Source organism: Panthera leo, chromosome E2 (genome assembly GCF_018350215.1).
Source record: "Panthera leo isolate Ple1 chromosome E2, P.leo_Ple1_pat1.1, whole genome shotgun sequence".
Classification (NCBI taxonomy): domain Eukaryota; kingdom Metazoa; phylum Chordata; class Mammalia; order Carnivora; family Felidae; genus Panthera; species Panthera leo.
In genome coordinates this window covers 57,624,008-57,642,427 of record NC_056693.1, presented here as the reverse complement: position 1 = coordinate 57,642,427, position 18,420 = coordinate 57,624,008, and the positions used below count along the sequence as shown (strand labels likewise).

Sequence of the window (18,420 nt, the reverse complement as noted above, 5' to 3'; positions counted from 1 at the left end):
CTGACGCAAGGCTGGGCGGGGCTGGCCCGGGGACAGGTTGCCAGGCAAGCAGCTGGGGCTCCTCCCAGGGTAGCTGTGGGTGGCCACGTTGCCCGGCGACCAGGTGGCAGCGTCCTTTGAGCCGAGACGGCGCAGCTGCGCCCAGCCCTGCCGGCTTCCCCCAGGGACCCCCGGGGCCCTGTCCCTATTCCCTTAGCCCAGAACAGCTGGTGCCTCAGGTCACAATGAGCGTCGTTCTGTCCAGGTGAGCGGCTCTGCGCTGGCCCTGGCCGGGAGGGAGGGGGCAGCAGGGTTCGGGGGCCTGATGCACCAAGAGGGATGGGGGCGGCCGGCGGTAAGGGGCGCTCTCCCTCCCACACGACCCCACCTCAAGGTCAGGGGAAGACGGGGCTCCAGACCAGGGAGGCTTCCAGAAGCTGACCTCTGCTTCTCCAACATTACTGTCCACAGCTCCGGGGAGGCCAAATTCACAGGGTCCAAGCCCTCTGTCCCTCACTCATGTCCACTTGGAAAATCTCCCTTCGAGCCTCAGGGCCCAGCAGACAACATCCCCCTGTGGGGTCGTCCCTGACCACACTCCTCTGGCCAGATTCTACTGATGCTCTCCTACAGCGCGCCTGCCCCTTACCCATTCGTTTTGATGCCTGGTTGCTCTGAGGGTCACACACTCAAGGCTGCCTCGGGACCACCCGGTGAACTTCTTTAAAAACGCAGCCCCGTTAATAACAGGGGAAACCGTGTGTGCTCCGAGCAGAGGAAACAGGGGAATTCTCTACACTTTCCACGTCGTTTTCCTGCAAACCTGAAACTGGCCCCCTAAAAAGGTTTACTCTTTTTTTTAATGTTTATTTTTGAGAGAGACAGAGAGACAGAGCGTGAGCAGGGGAGGGGCAGAGAGAGAGAGGGAGACACAGACTCAGAAGCAGGCTCCAGGCTCCGAGCCGTCAGCCCAGAGCCCGACGCGGGGCTCGAACTCACGAACCGTGAGATCATGACCTGAGCCGAAGTCGGACGCTCAACCGACTGAGCCACCCAGGCGCACCTAAAGTTTATTCATTTAAAAAAAAAAAAAAAAAAAAAAAAACCTTCAGGGTTCGGAGAGAGGAGAGAATTTCCACAGCTGGGGGGAAAGGCAAACTCAGGGGATTTGGAGGAAGAGGCCATCGCAGCTAGGAAAAGAAGAATAACTCTGCCAGGAATAGAAAAGCCCCACTCAGGGTCCCAGGGAGGGTAAGACTGGATTTGGAGCCAAAGCAGCCTTTGCATTCCCGCCGGCCGCTTGACCAGCCCTGCCGCCTGGCCGGTCTCCCGAATCTGCCTCGATGGAACCGGGAGGGAGGGACCGGGCGCCTGACCGGGCGCAGGGTGGCTGTCCCGACCGGGGCCCAGAACGGCCTCTCGGGCCCCACCTCCCCAGGGACAGCCAGGTGAGGGTGATGGAGGACACGGTGACCGACGCCGAGAAGCACTTGGGCCAGTTCTGCTCGATGCTGGCTGCCTACACCCGCAAGACGGCCCAGGTGCGGGACAAGGCCGACCGGCTGGTCAAACAGCTCACCGACTTCGCCAACACCGAGCACCCTGACATGCGGGCCACCTTGAGGAGCTTCGCCGAGGACCTGGCCAAAGTCCAGGATTACCGGCAGGCCGAGGTAGGCGGGGTGGCCCCGGGGGGATCCCTCGCGGGGGTCAGGTCTGAGGGCGGAAGCCGCGCTCCGCTGCTTCTAAAAAGGTTTACATACGTCCCAAAGGGACAGAGAAAGGATTTCTCATCGCAGGTTTTCTAAAAAGAAAATGCTGGAAGGGAAGCAGGGAGGAAAGTCCCTCTGCCTTTGGACTCCTGGGAAAACATATATATCTTTTCTTCTAGATTCGTGTTTATCCCACAGGATAAGGAAAAGGAACGGGCATGGGGGGATTCTAAGACGGGACTCCCATCCGTCAGGCCAAATTTTCAGGCCACTGGGCGTCAAGGCATCGGCCTCACCCGGGAATTTGCTAGAAATGCAGGTTCCTGGGCCTCACGGAGAACCTGCTGAGTCAGCACCCCTGGGGGCGGTGCCTGGCAATCAGGGTCTTAAGGAGCCTGGGGGGGAAGGGGTCGGGGACTCCTACACCTGGCAGTTAGGCACTGACTCGGGCCTGTGAGGCATCCGCCCCAAGACCATGCTGTGCCCTCGGGGGCTGCATAGCGCACTTGGCTCAGTCGGGTCTGAATCCCCTGCCCTTCTGGGCTCCCAGTGGGTCTGTTTAGCCCCCGCGTGAGATCGTGAGGCAGGCTGGAGAACTGAAAGAGCCATGGGTCCCAATGAACCGTCACGAAACCCTCAGTGGGCACAGTCATTATACCCATTTCACAGGTGAGGAAACAAGGCTCGTGGGATGAAATGTGCTGCCGGAGCCTTTGGGAGGTCGAGCCCTGAGCTCAGGCGGCGCTCACAACCCTAAGGGACGAGGGACCGCGTCCCGGGCGTCCACAGCCCCCCACGGGCTCCTGCCACGCACCCACCCACGGGTGTGCCCGCGGCGCTCTATCCGTGCAGCCGCCAAGCCTCCCCGGTTCTGTCCGCTCTGACTCCCTGCCTGTCCACACTCCCCCAGGTCGAGAGGCTGGAGACCAAGGTCATCAGCCCCCTGAAACTCTACGGGGCCCACATCAAGCAGACGCGGGTAAGCGGGGGGGGGGGGGCGGCGGGGGGCACCGGCCGACCGGGAGTGGCCCATCTGGACATGCACGACGCAGCCCTCCTCCCTCCTTTAGGCCGAGATCAAGAAGTTAAAGCAAGTCCAGAAGAACGAGATCAAGCAACTGGCAAAGCTGGGGAAACTGAGGCAGAAGTCACCGTCGGATCGGCTAACGATTGTATCCTTCCCTGGGCCGTGGGCCCCTGGGCCGTGGGCCCGAGGCTGCCGGGCCACACTGGGCGTCCGTCACAGGCGTCCTCTGGGCAGGGGCTGCCGAGTCACCTGGCTCCTTAACAGCACCCTCCCCAGTCCCAGGTGAGTGCCCCGCATGTGTCTGGGCAAGGCCGAGCCCCGTGCAGGTGACGGACGACCTCCCCAAAGAGCCAGGTGAACCTTTACCTGCGCAGGTGCGTGCACAGCCCTGGGCTCAGGATGCGAGTCAGAGGTGCGGGGCCAGCAGTGGGCTGGGGGCACTTCGAACTTGTAGCCCCACTGCCATCATCTAGATGAGGAAGCCGAGGCCGAAAGACGTGACCTGCCTTAGGTCACGCCAGGGAGGTAAGGGGCAGGCGTGGAGCTCCACTCCGAGGGTGCCCGGCGTGGGACCGGGTCATACGAATTGGCTAATTACCTAAAGAACGTTCCACGTGCGGGAATTAATGATCATCGACAGCGCAGCACCTGTTAGGATAGCTCGGCAGGTGCCCCCCGTTTGATGCAAAGCCGCTGCGATCGCCGTCCCCCGTGACAGGCAGAGAAAGTGAGGCTCAGAGAGGTTTAGCGACTTGCCCGGGGTCACGCGGCTAGTCAGCAGGTCTGTCCGAGCAGCGCCTGCCCCTTCCACCACGGTCGCACTCGGCCTTTCCTCCGATGACCAAACTGGCGAGAGGCGTCCGTGAGGCAGGGAGCTGACCCAGAGGAAGACCTGAAAATGATCCAGAATAGTGTCCAAAGGCCAGAACCACCCCGTGACACTTCCCACCTCCGGAGCCAGGCAGAGACCAGCGTGCAGAGGGCCTCGGTGGATGCCAGCCACACCACCCACCGGCTGGGGGAGAGGATTGAAGCCTTCCAGAAGCGGAAGCTGACAGATCTTCAGGTAGCTGTGGTCGCCCTGTGGTAGACGTGCTCTGGCCTCTAGGAGTGCATGTGTGTGTGTGCGTGAGCCCGTGCCTGTCTGCGGGAGTATGCGTGTGCACGTGTGTGTGAGCGCAGATGCGTGTACGTGAGCGTGGGCGAACACCCGTTGCCCAGACGGCTCTCAGAGCCCCGGCTCCCAGGACGATTAATCCTGGCCCGATCTAGCCGCTCAGCGCTCACAGCCCCGCCTCTGAGCACCCGGGCCCGGCTCCCCGCCAGGCCAGTTCGGCAGACTCCGTCCCCCGACCCCCTCCTCGCCACGGAGGGACCCGCAGCCTTTGCCCTCACTCCCTCCTCCTTTCCTCACCCTCCGCCGAGCCCAGCCGTGGTTAGGCGCAGGGGGCTGGGCACGGGAGCTTCCTCCTCACGCACCCCTGCCGCCGGCACTGCAACCCAGACTCCTGGGCCCAGAGCCCCGGCTGGTCACAGAGGTCCCTGCACCCACTCTCGATCCCCCATCCGGTCCATTTCCCAAGTTGCAGCCCCGGGGACCTCACAAAAGGCAGCTGAAACTTGTCTCGCCTGGGTTTAATGCCCTCCCACAGCTTCCCTGATTCTAAAGATAAAGGTGGAAATCCTCCCCAAGCCTCCGGAAGCCCCAGCCCAGCCTTATCTTGGACGCATCACTCCAAGCTCAAGGGCGCCAACCCCCCGACGCACCCCAGTGCCTTTGCACAGGCTGTGCCCCTCTGCCAGGAAGGCTTAGCCCTTACTCTGCATCAAGGTGACACCCCCTCATCTCCAGCGAAACTCACCTGGACCCCCAGCCCAGTCCGGCCCTGACGTCGATTCACTGCTCTGCTCCCTCTGGGGTCAGTTATCCCGGGGCGTGGCGGATAGGTTAATTGTATTTTTAATTCCCTCATTAATCCAACACATGTTAAATACACACCTACTATGTGCCAGGCGCTGTGCCTGGTGCCGGGACACCATAGCCAGAAAAGGAAGGCCCCTGTCCTCATGAAGTTGCCACCCCGGGGAAGACCCATGACGCACGCCATTCGTTAGGGAGTGGAGAGCGTGGGGGGCGACTTGCTGTTCCATGCCTGCCCCCCGACGCTGTGCGCCACAGGGCACGCACACGTGGGGCACGGCACGGCGCCTGGCTGTCGTGTCCCCCTGCCGGGTCCCTGCACAGGGTCCAGGGCCTGGCACTTAGCAGTACTCAGTGAACGTCTGGGAGACGAACGAACAAGTAACGCACAAGCGGGAGCGGTGATGGTCGCTGGTGCTCCGCCTCTGTGCGGCAGGCAGGACCCGAAGTCACCAGCAGGCCACCATCAGGCATCTGCTGTTTATGAGGCCCGCGGGGTGCCAGCGAGAGTTGAGCACAAGAGGCTTGGGCTCCCCAGTTAGGGGCCAACAAACGCACGCAGTTGAAAGCGGGCACCCTTTGAACTTTGGGGATTAAGTTTGGAAGAGGCACTTATCCAGACCATCCCCTAAAAAGCGCTCCCAGTTCCGCAAGAGAAAAACAAGAAACAAACAAACAAACAAAAAACCCCTCAGAACTGGAAAAAATGATTACCACCGTATCGGGGTTAGGTCACGTTTCTGTATGTACAATGATCACATTGACAAAAGAGCTCTCTGGCTCCTGTGAGAGCACGTGAGTGATGCTTTCGTCCGGGGGTCCACACCGCTGGGCGTGCGTCAGAAATCTGGAGGGCTGCCTCAGACGCAGATCACCCGGCGACCGGCCCGCCCTGGTTGGGCTGCAGAGTCCGCATTTCTGACAAAGTCCCCGGTGGAGCTGGTGGTGATCCGGGGACACGGACGCAACCGCCATACTGACTCACGGGGCTTGGTGAATTGGGACCACACGTGTCCCTGCCGTGCAGATGAAGTCACTGAGGGTCAGAGAGGCCACACGCCAGTAAATGGCAGAAGGTGACCACCAGGCCAGCCTCCCAGGGGCAGAAGGAAGGAGACGGGACGCACGTATCCCCATCACCACCTTGGCCTTGGCCCCTCCCCCCTCCTGTGCTCGCTTGGGGACTTCCTCTGAGCCTGCCTCCCCCAGCAGGCACTGCAATGTTTATGTGATTGGTGGGTTTCCAAACCGCCCACTCCTCCCCCAACACCGAGCCCGTGTCCTGCTGGGGCCCAAAGCAGAGTAGGCGCCTCTCCTCCTAAGCTGACACACAGTAGGAGCTTATGTGAGGCCTGGCACACAGGAGGCACTTATGTGAGGCCTGGCACACAGGAGGAGCTTATGTGAGTCCTGGCACACAGGAGGAGCTTATGTGAGGCCTGGCACACAGTAGGAGCTTATGTGAGTCCTGGCACACAGTAGGAGCTTATGTGAGGCCTGGCACACAGGAGGAGCTTATGTGAGGCCTGGCACACAGTAGGAGCTTATGTGAGGCCTGGCACACAGGAGGAGCTTATGTGAGGCCTGGCACACAGTAGGAGCTTATGTGAGTCCTGGCACACAGTAGGAGCTTATGTGAGGCCTGGCACACAGGAGGAGCTTATGTGAGGCCTGGCACACAGGAGGAGCTTATGTGAGGCCTGGCACACAGGAGGAGCTTATGTGAAGCCTGGCACACAGTAGGAGCCCCCACTGGGGCTGGGCATGCAGTGGGAACTCCGTTAGAGCTTGTTGAGCTGAGCCGAACCATCTGATCTAGAGAAATCAATATCTCTATCACAAAATTACGTTCTGGCGAGGTTCTGAGGTCTCTCCCGGAAGATCCACTCACGGCCCATGGGTGACAGAGGCCAAAGGTTTTGTAGCCATCAAGCTGCAAACACCTGTCCTCAGAAGCAAAGGCTGTGCAGATGAGCCCAGGTGACAGGGCAGAGCAAAGCGTGCCCCTTAGAGTCACCAAGAAACACGCCCTCTGCGTTTCCCGAACAATTCCTGGGCGAGGCAGCTTTTGAATGGGAACGTATTGTCTGTTCGGCAAAAACAAAAGTAACGTTGGCCTTGGACCTGCCCCATAAGGGCAAGTAACAAAGTAACAGTCCCTACCCCCATCCCCGCCCCCCCCCCCCCCCCCCCCCCCCCCCCCGCCCCGGTATTCAAGATGGCCCCAGGGCTTTGAGAATGTGGTTTATGTGATTCCGCCTGCTCTCCCCACAGAAAATTTTTTCGGACTTTGTCACTATTGAGATGGTCTTACATGCCAAAGCGGTGGAGGTATATTCCAGCGCCTTCCAGACCCTGGAGAACTACGACCCGGAGAGAGACCTCGAGGTACACATCACAAACGCTCCATTTTCTATCTGATGGTGTGGGGCTGAATTTGATTTTCAGTTGTCTCGATTCAGAAGCAGTTTTCATTGGCAACATTTTGCAATGGTTATAATTTTGAAGACTCACTCTGATGAATCCTGGGCCGCCTGGGTGGCTCGGTCGTTTGTGAAGCGTCTGACTTCGGCTCAGGCCACGATCTCATGGCTTCATGGGCTCGAGCCCTGCGTTGGGCTCTGTGCTGATGGCATGGGCCCTGCTCGGGGTTCTTTCCCTCCCTCTCTCTCTGCCCCTCCCCCTGCTCAGCACACTATCCCTGTCTCTCTCAAAAATAAATGAATAAGCTTTAAAAAAATTTAAAAAAAATTTTTAAATGTTTTATTCATTTTCTGAGAGAGGGAGAGAGCGCAGGGGAGGGACAGAGAGAGAGAGAGGGAGACATTGAATCCGAAGCAGGCTCCACGGCCTGCTGTGGGGCTTGAACTCACAAACCATGAGATCATAACCTGAGAGCTGTAGTCAGACATTTAACTGACTGAGCCGCCCAGGCGCCCCTAACAAAAATTTTTTTAAACAAACCCACGAGGGGTGCCTGGGTGGCTCGGGCAGTTGAATGTCTGACTTGATTTTGACTCAGGTCATGATCTCAGAGTTGTGAGATTGGGCCCCACCTCAAATTCTGCTCTGCCAGCACGGGGCCTGCTTGAGATTCTCTCCCTCTCCCTCCCCTACTCATTCTCTCTCTTTCAAGATAAATAATAAATAGAATTTAAAAAAAAAAACCAGACACAGGAATCAACAACGACAAAGAGCACCCCAGGCTGACGTCTGCCGTAGTTTGGATGCAGACAAAATGCGTATTATCCCTATCTGATCTGATGAAAATCAAGAGCGGACTTATCTAGAAAACACCACACCACACCCAGTGCTGGAAAACGGCTACCACTTGCTGTGGTTATCTTCTGGGGGCTCAGCTGGACGGTCTTGTGCGGGTCTTTCCTGGGTTTTCAGTCAGTTGGCAGCTGGGGCCGGAGTCACTTCAAAGGCTTCCGCACCGTATCTGGCGGATGATGGCTATTATCGGGGTACAGGACAGGCCTCTTGGTTTGCAGGGTTCAGTGCAGAATGAGACCGTGGGCCCTTCGTTCAACAATTATTAAGCGTTTCAAGGGACGCCCGGGGGGCTCAGTCGGCGGAGCGTTCGACTTCGGCTCGGGTCACGATCTCACGGTTCGTGGGTTCGAGCCCCGCGTCGGGCTCTGTGCTGACGGCTCGGAGCCTGGGGCCTGCTTCGGGTTCTGGGTCTCCCTCTCGCTCTCTGCCCCTCCCCCGCTAGTGCTCTGTCTCTGTCTCTCAAAAATGAGTAAAAACGTTAAAAATTAAAAAAACAGAATTTCAAGACGGTGACAGCAGCGTGTCAGACGGAACACAGGGTTCTTCCGCGCTCGGGGCCCAGGGCTACGGCCTGAGCCGCATGCCGCAAAGCCCGACCCGCCTGCGTCCTCAGTGGGGCCTGCAGCCCGCGTGCCTACCCTGCCCGCGGCCTCTCCGGGAGGCCCGGCAGCGGGTCGGAAGCGAGCATCCCGTGACAGAGGCAGGCGGAATAGGTACCACCTTTCACGTGTCACTCCTGCCACAGTCTATTTGTTGGGCGTGAGTCCGTCACTGAGGACACATTCAACGGGAGGAGAATCCTATCCCGGCTCCCGATGGGTGACAGGTCAAGGCATTTGCGGGAAGCTTGGAAACCACCATACGAGGTTATATGCGGACTGAACGGGCTCCGGGACCTTCGCTCACCTCTGTGACGTTCTTCTAGGGGAAAGAGCAATCTCTAATTTCCTGTGTGACTACCTGGCCCCTCCGGGCCTCAGTGTCCCCATCTATAAAGTGGGGTGGTAGGGCTACTGTACATTACAGCACAGGTGGGGGTGGTGCCGGCCGTGCACCTTCTCCCCGCCCCCACCCCACCCGTCCCGGTCTCTCCCGGCAGGATTTTAGAGCCAAGATGCACGGGCTTTACGGACATCGCGATGCTCGGCCACTCACGGACACCGTCTCCTCCCCAGCTGTCCCGTGGTCTCTCGCTGGCCAGGTGAGCGCTGGGGGTGGGGCCGTCAATCCCGCGACAAAGGGGAGGCCGTCTCAGAACAGGGGTCTGCGGGACATCCTGAGAAGGCGGCACAGCTTGGGGAGCGTGCAGCCCTCCCCCGGGGTCTGGCCTGGACTGGCCTGGAAGCGAAATCACATCAACACGTAAACCGGCCCTGTGCCGCCAGCGCCTGTCCTGAGTGCCCCCTAGAGGCGTCCTGAAGCGTGGCGGCTCGAGAGGCGAGGGCTCGGCACGGGTGGCTCCTGTGCCCTGGGGCCCACGGGTGTCAGAAGCCTGAATTTCTCAGATTTGAGGGAAGTCATAAGGTACCTATACTCCAGGGCACCCAACGAGCGCGGCAAAGCACATTTCTGGTTCTACAGGAAAACCCCTCCGTGCTCACCCGAGTGAGATAAAGGAGCAGCCTGGTACCAATCGGGGTAGGGGTAGTCACCAAGTGGGTGGGGGACAAGGGGGGCGCCGCGTCCCACAGTCGAGGGGGCAGGGAGCGTCTCGTGGCTTTCTGACAAATTCTAACGGCAGTGAAGCAAGTAAGTACGGCCCCGGCTACACCACCTGGGCCCAAACCCACTGCGCCCAAGCTGTGTGACCTCAGGACAGGTCCTTAACCTTTCTGTGCTTCAGATGCCTCGCCTGCAAAGCAGGGCGAATAGCAGTATCCCCCTGTGGGATCGTGGGGAGCGTCAGGCGAACAAACCTGCACGAAGCCCCTTAGAAAGGGCTCAGTTCTTGTCCCTGACCTCGTCATTCCCGCTTGTTATCGTTTAGAGCGCTCAGACCGCCCTACGGGGCGAGAGAAGAGAAGACGAGGAGACTCTGGAAGCCTCTGCCGAGGAAGACCTCAGAGGACGGGGGCGGACGCTCCATCAATAGGACCAGAGCTCCCCAGTCGGGAAAACGGGGGCTGACCCTGGATGCTCAGGGCTGGGGCGGGCTGGGGGGCTCTGGGTAAGGCCCGTGTCCTCTGAGCCTCAGTTTCCTCATCTGCGCAACGGGGCAATCTCGCCGACCTCAGAGGTCACTCTGGGGATCGCTGTGCCCAGCACGGTGCCGGGTACGGAGCAGGTGCTCAATAAACGGGGGGTGCCCCTTAACCTGAATCGTGCTGGGTCTCCTTTCCCACCTTGGGACCCCGGGGACTCGGGTGTTTACACCCGAGAGCGGGTTTAATGCTGACAGCGCGGCCGATTGGCCTCCAGGGCTGCGGTCACAGAGCGCCACACACTCGGGGCTCACACAACAGGAATTTACTCTCTCGAGGCTCCAGAGGCCTGAAGTCGAGAGCCAGGGGTGGGCAGGGTGGGCTCCAGGCCTCTCCCCCAGCCTCTGGGGGCCGCTGGCCATCTCTGGGGTCCCTTGGCTTATACACGGCACCCTGACCTTTGTCTCCACCCTCACGTGACCTTCTCCCTGCGTGTGTGTGTGTGGATCTGTGTCCAAACACCCTCTTTTTGTAAAGACACCAGTCTTACCGGCACAGGGATCCACCTACCCAGCGTGACCTCATCCGAACTAATCATATCTACAAAAACGCTATTTCCAAATAAGGCCACATTCTGAGGCACCGGGAGTCAGCATTTCCACATACGGGTCTGCGCGGCCACGAGTCACCCCTGACACGTGGACACGATGCGCAGGGATACCCTTGGGAACCAGGGACTCATCACGGAAGACAAGGGAGGTGGAGGGTGGCAAAGGTGGGGAAGGGAGTGAGCCCCGTGATTCTCTCATCAACAAAGTGGGGGACAGGAGACTTTCAGGGGATCGTTTGCAGGATTCGCACCCTCAGCACACTGATTTTTGTCACCCCCAATCCAGCTCCCTGGCACCTCCTCAGGGAAGCCCACCCTGATTCTACCAGGGAGAACGCTCATTCCCCAAATCACCAAAACATCCTAGGGGCACCCGGGTGGCTTAGTCGGTTCGGCATCTGACTCTTGGCTTCAGTGCGGGGCATGATCTCGCGGCCTTGTGGGTTCGAGCCCCACACGGGGCTCCGCACTGGCAGCCTGGAGCCTGCTTGGGATTCTCTCATTCTCTCTCTCTCTCTCTCTCTCTCTCTCTCTCCGCCCCTCCCCCGCCTGCACTGTCTCTGTCTCTCCCAAAAATAAACCTAAAAACTTTTTCTACTAACTACAACATTCTACACTTTCTATGCAATAATTTCTTTTTTTTTTTTTTTAAATTTTTTTTTCAACGTTTTTTATTTATTTTTGGGACAGAGAGAGACAGAGCATGAACGGGGGAGGGGCAGAGAGAGAGGGAGACACAGAATCTGAAACAGGCTCCAGGCTCCGAGCCATCAGCCCAGAGCCTGACGCGGGGCTCGAACTCACGGACCGCGAGATCGTGACCTGGCTGAAGTCGGACGCTTAACCGACTGCGCCACCCAGGCGCCCCTCTATGCAATAATTTCTAAACCAACACCTCGGAGATCGTATCGTAAGTCACACGTAGTCACGTCATAGAGCCATACATCTCCTACGTTTATACGCTCACGCGTGCACCACACACACACACACGGATGTCCGTCTTCTTTAACCTCATCCGTGTCCCGACCCCACCGACAGTTTCCGAAGGAAAATGGCCCTGCTTGGTGACCTGGCCCGCCGTCCGTGCCCGCCCCTTCCCGCTCTGGCCCCGGAGCATCGAAGGGGCGGGTGGTTCCTGATTCCGGGGTTGGACTAAATAAAGCCCGGGCCTGCCTCGCCACCCTCTCTGAAAACGCAGGTCTGGATTTTTCGGCCACTTGGGAAGAGCGGCTCTCTTTCTGGGCCCCAGAGGCACAGGTGGGCGGTGGGGTGGACAGAGCGGCTTGTGGCGGCTCTCGGGTGCCGCTGGATTTCCAGGGTCCCCCTCTCTGGGTGTGTTTTTGCTTTCTCTCTCCTCCTGATGGAAAGCGAATTCACCCGCTGCTCGCCAGGGCAACTGGTGCAGGTGCCCGCAGGGGGAGAAGGCCCCGCACGGCTTCCGGGCGGGAGGGAAGGACTGACCCGGTGAGTGGGAGCCTCGTCCACGCCCGGGCAGAGAGGAGCCGCTGCCTGGGGACAGCGGGACTTTGGTGGGGGGGCCGAGCGGCAGGGCCCGGGAGGGGTGGGGCCCACGCAGCCAGAGCTCACAGGGTCCGAGCGGAAGCCCCGGCCTTTCAGTTGAGCCACGCAGGGCCAGAGGGCCTCCGCGCAGACTGCCAGACCCGACGAGGACGCACACGTGGTGCTCGGGGGCGCAGGAGTCCCTCCTGCCCGCACCCACGCTGCCCCAGGGCGGCCAGACTCACGGCGGCCCCGATCCAAGTCCAAGAACACACAACCCAGCCGCGTGCGTCTGCCCCCACGGCCAAAGCAGACGGAGAAAGACCAACGAGCCGGAGGCGACAGGCTCCCGCCACCCAACCACACGCACATGTGCCGCCCCTGGGGCGGGGTGGCGCGGGCGGCAGGGGGAGGCCACCGGGGGGGACCCGCCAGGCACGGCGCCACCCCTGGCGGCCGCCCTCACCAGAGCCACGCCGGACACCCACGCCCGCCGCCCACTACTGAGCCCCCCGGGCCCACTGCGTCCTTCCAAGCCTCACCTCTCCGCCGCCGCTGGGTCTTCAACTCCCCCTCCTCCCGCGTCCTCACCCCCTCCTCCCACACGCTCACCTCCGCCTCTCGCGGCCTCGCCTCCTCCTTCCCCAGCTCCTGCCAGCATCCACCGGACACACGAAGCCACGAAGCCCCGGGGCACCTCCACAGCGGGGCTCGAGGTCGTGGGCGCGGCCCGCACGGTCCCAAACGCGCCTCCCCGGCCGGCCGGCGTCAGGGCGACCCAGCTCGCTCGGGTCAGCAGGCACGCGGAGACGGGGCGGGGCCCGGGAACACGCATGCGCGGGGTGCGGCGGCCGCCCCCTGTCGGCCCTCGGGGGCAGTGCGGGTCGTCCAGCCACCGGTCGAGGGCGGCCAGGGCGCCCGCTGGATCCCTTATCGCCTTGAAAGTCACACTGAACGGAGCCACCCATCCCGCCTCTTAGCCAAGGGTCGTTAAGGAACAATTCGTTGGAAACTGCATGGAATGCAATGAATGCAGCCGCAGACATGACTACGTACACCAAAACGCACTCAAAACTGTCCGCAGATGAATTTCAGATGCAAATCTACAAAAACTCTAGAATAAACACAGAAGAAAATCTACATGACCTCGGGTTTGGTGATGAGCCTCCCGCAAGACACCAAAAGACTACCCACCCCCGCACAAAAAGCAGTAACGTGTACTTTTCAAAATGAAGCTTTCCATTCCGTGAAAGACCTTGTTCGGGGACCCGGAAGGCAAGACTGGGAGAAAATATTGGCAAAGCCCGTATCAACAAAGGGTTTGTAGTCAAAATATACGAAGAACCCTCGTAACCCAACGATAAGACAACCAGCCCCACTAAAACCAGGTAAAGGTCTGAACAGACACCTCAGCAGAGAAGACACATCATCACTAGTCACACAAACATAGCTCCAAGCCATGTATCGTTAGGGAATTACAAACCAAAACCTCAATGACCTAGCATTGCACGCCTTTCAGAAGGGCCAGAGAGAGAGGGAGACACAGAATCGGAAGCAGGCTCCAGGCTCCGAGCCATCAGCCCAGAGCCCGACGCGGGGCTCGAACTCACGGACCGCGAGATCGTGACCTGAGCTGAAGTCGGACGCTCAACCGACTGAGCCGCCCAGGCGCCATGGCTGTTGACTTCTTATAATGGGAAAAAGAGAAAGCCCAACATTTCACAAAACACGTCTGTCACACCACATTGGAAGGGACCGATAAAGGCACCCTGCTCCTGTCAGGGTGCAGTTGGGCTCCGCCTACAGCTCCCCCACCGAGTCCGTGAAACACAGTGCGGAGGCAGCTTGGGTCAGAGGAAGAGTGTGGGGAATAAGGTTCGGAATTCCCTGAGCCTGCACTGATGGGTTAACAAGGCATAAAGAATTAGAAAGCCATAGGACTCTCACACCCAAGTCTGGGTAAACAAGATAGGTTAAGTATAGAGAGGGCGGGGCAAAGGCCCCAGTATAGAACAAAGGTATACGAGGTGACCAAGATTAGGTATTCAGGGCGAAAGCGTCCCCCAACTTACTACAATAGCAGAAAGCTGCTTTCACAGGCAGGAAGGACCAAATTAGGTAAGTAGCGCTATAGATCCCTGCAGCTCAAAGTTGCCCAGAGTGGAGCTAATTAGCAAAAGAAAGGTGCCTTGCTGACCCTGAGGTCGCATGCTCTGTCTTTCCTGTCCCCTGGGCCAGTTTAGATAAACAGAGGTGGTGCCTCACGTCTGCTGTGAACAACCTTCCACCCAACCCAAACCCCTTACCTGGCACATCTTCAAAACCCCCTTTGCCCCACGCCCATGAGTTAATGTTCCCGATTTCATTGTCTCTCTATGCACGCCCATCACGCTTATAAGCCTTTTGATCCTAATTAACACAGAGCAAGGACCCTCACTCGGGGCTCTTGTCTCCTCCCGGACATTAGCCTCTCTCGCATTTTTAGTCCTGCGTCCTGCTTTCTTGCTGGACAAGCGAGCACTCCAGACCCAGAGCCTACACAGAAGAGCCAGATCAGGATTCCAGCCAGAAGGGGTTCTAGGCATCCCGGAGGCACGGGCTGAGGTCCAGTCCAGGGGGCCACTCCAGCAGACCCCCACGCGGGCTGTCCCTCAGAGGGACGCTCCTCCTCCCGCGCTTCCGTGGGACATACGTGCATCTGGACAAGATGGTCGTGCTCAGCGTAAACGAGGAAACCATCTATCTGACCCCAGAAAAGAATGTTTCCTTCCGAAAAGCCACTCATGCCACTGAAAAGATCGCCAATTCTGTAAGGAGTCCTCATGGATACGTGAAAACAAAAATTAGGCAGACCGGCTTTTTTTTTTTTTTTTAAAGATAATTTATTTGCATTTCCACCTTCTGACAATCTGAGGTGCAATATAGAGACATATTTTTTTTTCTTCACAGGAAACAGTTGTGATTTTAGCACTGTTCTGAGACCTTCACCCTTGAAACGTCCTCAGCTTTAAAATACTGTTTGTAGGACATCACCCAATGGGACACAGAGTTGCGTTACCTTTATCAGTGAGAACACCCGCGGCACTGAACTCTACTTTGGGGCGACTGAAAGGCAAGGTCTGGGTGTGGCGGTGGCAAGTTCAGGTCGGAGACCCACTGGCCAAAGGAGAAAGCACGATGCACACATGTAAACCGTCACCGGAAGCCCCAGCGGAGGCCACGGTTTATAACAAAGGCGGCAGACTGACCGTGTTCTAACACATTTACGTATTTTAAGGGGTTGTGAGTCTACTGTGTGAATTTCTAGCATCTCCTAATAATCAAAGGTTTGGCTTGTGTTTCTCAAGGCGTCTGCAGAAGTGACAGTCCCAGGCTTGCGGGAGGCCTCGCCCAATGCGGTCCCCAGCACAGAGGACATCAGGACCCCACCCCTGTCAGAGCTGACGTGTGGGAACAGCGCCCGCAGTGCCTTCTCCTGTCTCCTTTCATGAGCACATGCCCAGGACCCAGGAGGGAACAGGGACAGTCCCCCAATTCTAGGACTGAGCGGTGGGTCAAGGGGGATTTAATAGGCGGCCCCTTTTGGCTCAAGTGCAACCCTTCAGGTGCAGTTCCGGAGGGTTCCAGGTTACGGCGGGCTCTGCTCTGGCTCTGCCTTGTTGAAGCCCTGGATTCTGTAGGCTGAGAGACCCCACCTGTGCGGACACCCTGTGACAGGCTTGTGCGTGGAAGGTACAGGAAGATGGGGCAAACCCAGACCATCCTGTCTTCCAGAAGTGACGAGCTTATCCCTTTCCATTAGTAACCACGAGCCCTGCAAGGACAGCACGGCCGTACTTGAATCCTGGGGACACTTGAGCCCCTTGGACACAGCTCGGTGGGGTTCCACGTACGAGCTCTGGTCGACTCGGGGAACACAGGCCAGCACCCAGGAAACAGAGCACGAGGCCCTTCCGTCCTCCCCAAGGAATGTGACTCTCGGGCCCGAGGACAACAAGGGGACCGATGATACCCCGCAGGAGGCAGCCATGGAGGACGTTCTTAGCATTGAGTGTATTTGCTGAACGGGGACACCCTGAAAACGACTCCTCTCTTTGCTACTTGGTGAACCAACACATCCCTATTCCCAGCCACACGGCGACAAGGATGTATGGGACACGTGGCCCTGTGTGGCTTTGCCCGAGGTCTGAACACTACACGTTGGTCATTAGGGGCACCTCTAGCCAATATAATTCCCCTTTTGGTGAAACTCATCCCCGAGGGTCCTGAGGCAGTCTGGGGGGGGGGGGGCAGCGGAGACATGGGAACAATGGTTCAGGAGAACTACAAGGCTGGGGGGTGGGAGGGACCCCCACCTGGCAGCTTGGGCCATGACTGGGAACAGGGAGAGAAGACAGCAGCCTGAGCTGGCGGGGGGGGGGGGGGGGGGGGTGGGGAGGGGGGGCTTCACCCCCTCCCGAGGCTGGGGCTGGGCTCCGTCCGCTCCGGCCTCCTCCCTCTGGGCCACAGACCCTCCTTCCCAAGCTTCCCCACTGTTCTGGGCAAAGGGCTCGTGCCACCCCCACCGCCACCCCCGCGGCTGCCCAGGCGTCTGCGGTTCTAGGTAATTTGGTAATAAAGCTGATCTAGCCTCACGGGTCCACCTGGATCCCCCCTAAATAAAAGCCAACCAGTTAGGAAGCTGTGACGTGCAGGAAGGCCAGGCGCCCAGCTGGTGGCCTTGACTCGCGGCTGCGGTCACCGCGGTGAGACGAAGCCGCTTACAGACCCGTTCACGGTGTGAACGCTGTCCTCGTCGCATCAAGAGCCTGCGACGGCAGGCGCTCTGCGGGACGAGCGACCCACAGAACGCAGTCCGTGGAGGAGCAAACCTCAAGGCTGGGTCTTCTCTCCACGGTAACGAACTCACTGTCTAGCTGGCCTTGGAGAAGTAAGGGGACACGCTGGTTTCAACTCCCAAAAAGGAGGGCAGGGAGAGGCGAGGCGGTCCTCTGACTCTCGCCCCGGGTCTCTGGCCTAACCCCAGCTGGGCGAGCCGGCTGACCTGAACATCCTAGGTTTTGACTTGGGTAGAGAACTCAGGAAATGGACCCTTTGCGGTTCTCCTTTTGGTAACGTAAGAGCTTCTTAGCAACCCCCCCCCCCCCTTTTTTGGCAATGAGAAAATCATAGCTGACTCCATTTCACTGTACAAATAACTTAGACTATCAGGGTCTGATACTCCTACCTTTGGTTAAACACACATGCACACACACAGCAGGCGCGATCTGAACGGTAACGGGGCCCCTCTTACACGTCTATCAATATTGCTAAAATTAAAGGCTAAACACATACGAAGCTGCGTCTCAACAACGTCCTGTTTTCCAAGCAGGGACCTTCCTATTTGAGAGGACGAGCCATCCTGGCTCACTGTGACTCACACACCCCCCTCCCCACCCGCCCCTGAGGACAGCCAGCGAAAATGAAAATCTGAAACGCCACTGAGCCTCCAGAGCTCCTGGCTTTGGACACGGTACCTACCGGGACGGGAAACTCTCTTCTTGGGTATAATCTGATGCTTTCTGCATGGAGTCTATGGTTCCTGAGTTTACAAGAAGAGCTGTTAGGGCTTTTAGAGCAAAGCATCCGTGTGTGTGCACGCCCTCTTCACACGCTGGGACCTCTGACAGTGTCCCCTGTCTGTCTGCTCTGGCCGGGCTCCGGAAGGAAGAGACCGCGTTACAGGGATAGAGGAAAACCACGGTGGGGCGGGCGGCCTGCCGGCCTGCTTTCTAGGTGACGATGGCCAGAGGCACCGGAGGGCACAATGCCACCACCAGGAGTCGGCATCATGCACTCTGAGGAGGACCCAGGTCTCTGGCAGGGTCTGAGCAATGCCGGGGTCAGACCGTAGGGACAAGGAGTGGAGGGTTGGTGGGGGGACCCAAGCAACCCTTGCTTTCACCTTCAAGGGCTATTTCAAGAGGCCTGTGTGGGCGGGGGGGGGGGGGACCTCAAGATCATTCTGAAGCTAAAGTGCTTGGAAAAGCCCAAAGCAGTCAAAGCTGCATTTCCTTCCAGAGGCAGCGTGGTCCTGCGGGCCCTACCCCAGGGGGAATATTCCGCGTCGCACCCCCCAGCACGCTGGGAAGTCTCAGAACCCACTTTCTGCCTCGGGAAATCAGACCAAACTTCTATACAAAAATCTTATATATACAAGGATAAGTCTTCTGTGCACCTTAGAATAAAGCAACGCGTTTCAACGACTAAGA

General features: G+C 58.7%; 1 protein-coding gene and 1 long non-coding RNA gene across 3 annotated transcripts in view; one reads left to right on the top strand and one right to left on the bottom strand.

Moving 5' to 3' along the window:
- LOC122209196 overlaps positions 1 to 12,943 on the bottom strand; it is a 40,646-nt gene extending 27,703 nt beyond the window's left edge. The window contains exon 1 of the long non-coding RNA XR_006197489.1: positions 12,782 to 12,943. This is a non-coding gene — a long non-coding RNA (uncharacterized LOC122209196). The remainder of the gene's footprint in view (positions 1 to 12,781) is intronic.
- Positions 92 to 10,126, top strand: CIBAR2 (CBY1 interacting BAR domain containing 2). 2 transcript variants are annotated; one of them, XM_042920957.1, is made up of 9 exons: positions 92 to 244; positions 1,418 to 1,652; positions 2,602 to 2,670; positions 2,762 to 2,863; positions 2,995 to 3,000; positions 3,680 to 3,784; positions 6,914 to 7,027; positions 9,018 to 9,119; positions 9,906 to 10,126. In XM_042920957.1, exons 1-9 carry the CDS (start codon positions 225 to 227, stop codon positions 10,008 to 10,010), a joined length of 858 nt encoding a protein of 285 aa, XP_042776891.1. In that variant the 5' UTR covers positions 92 to 224; the 3' UTR covers positions 10,011 to 10,126. The 2 variants fall into 2 exon arrangements, with proteins under 2 accessions (XP_042776891.1, XP_042776890.1); XM_042920956.1 differs by having other exon boundaries at positions 3,590 to 3,784.
- Positions 12,944 to 18,420: the final 5,477 nt, after the last annotated feature.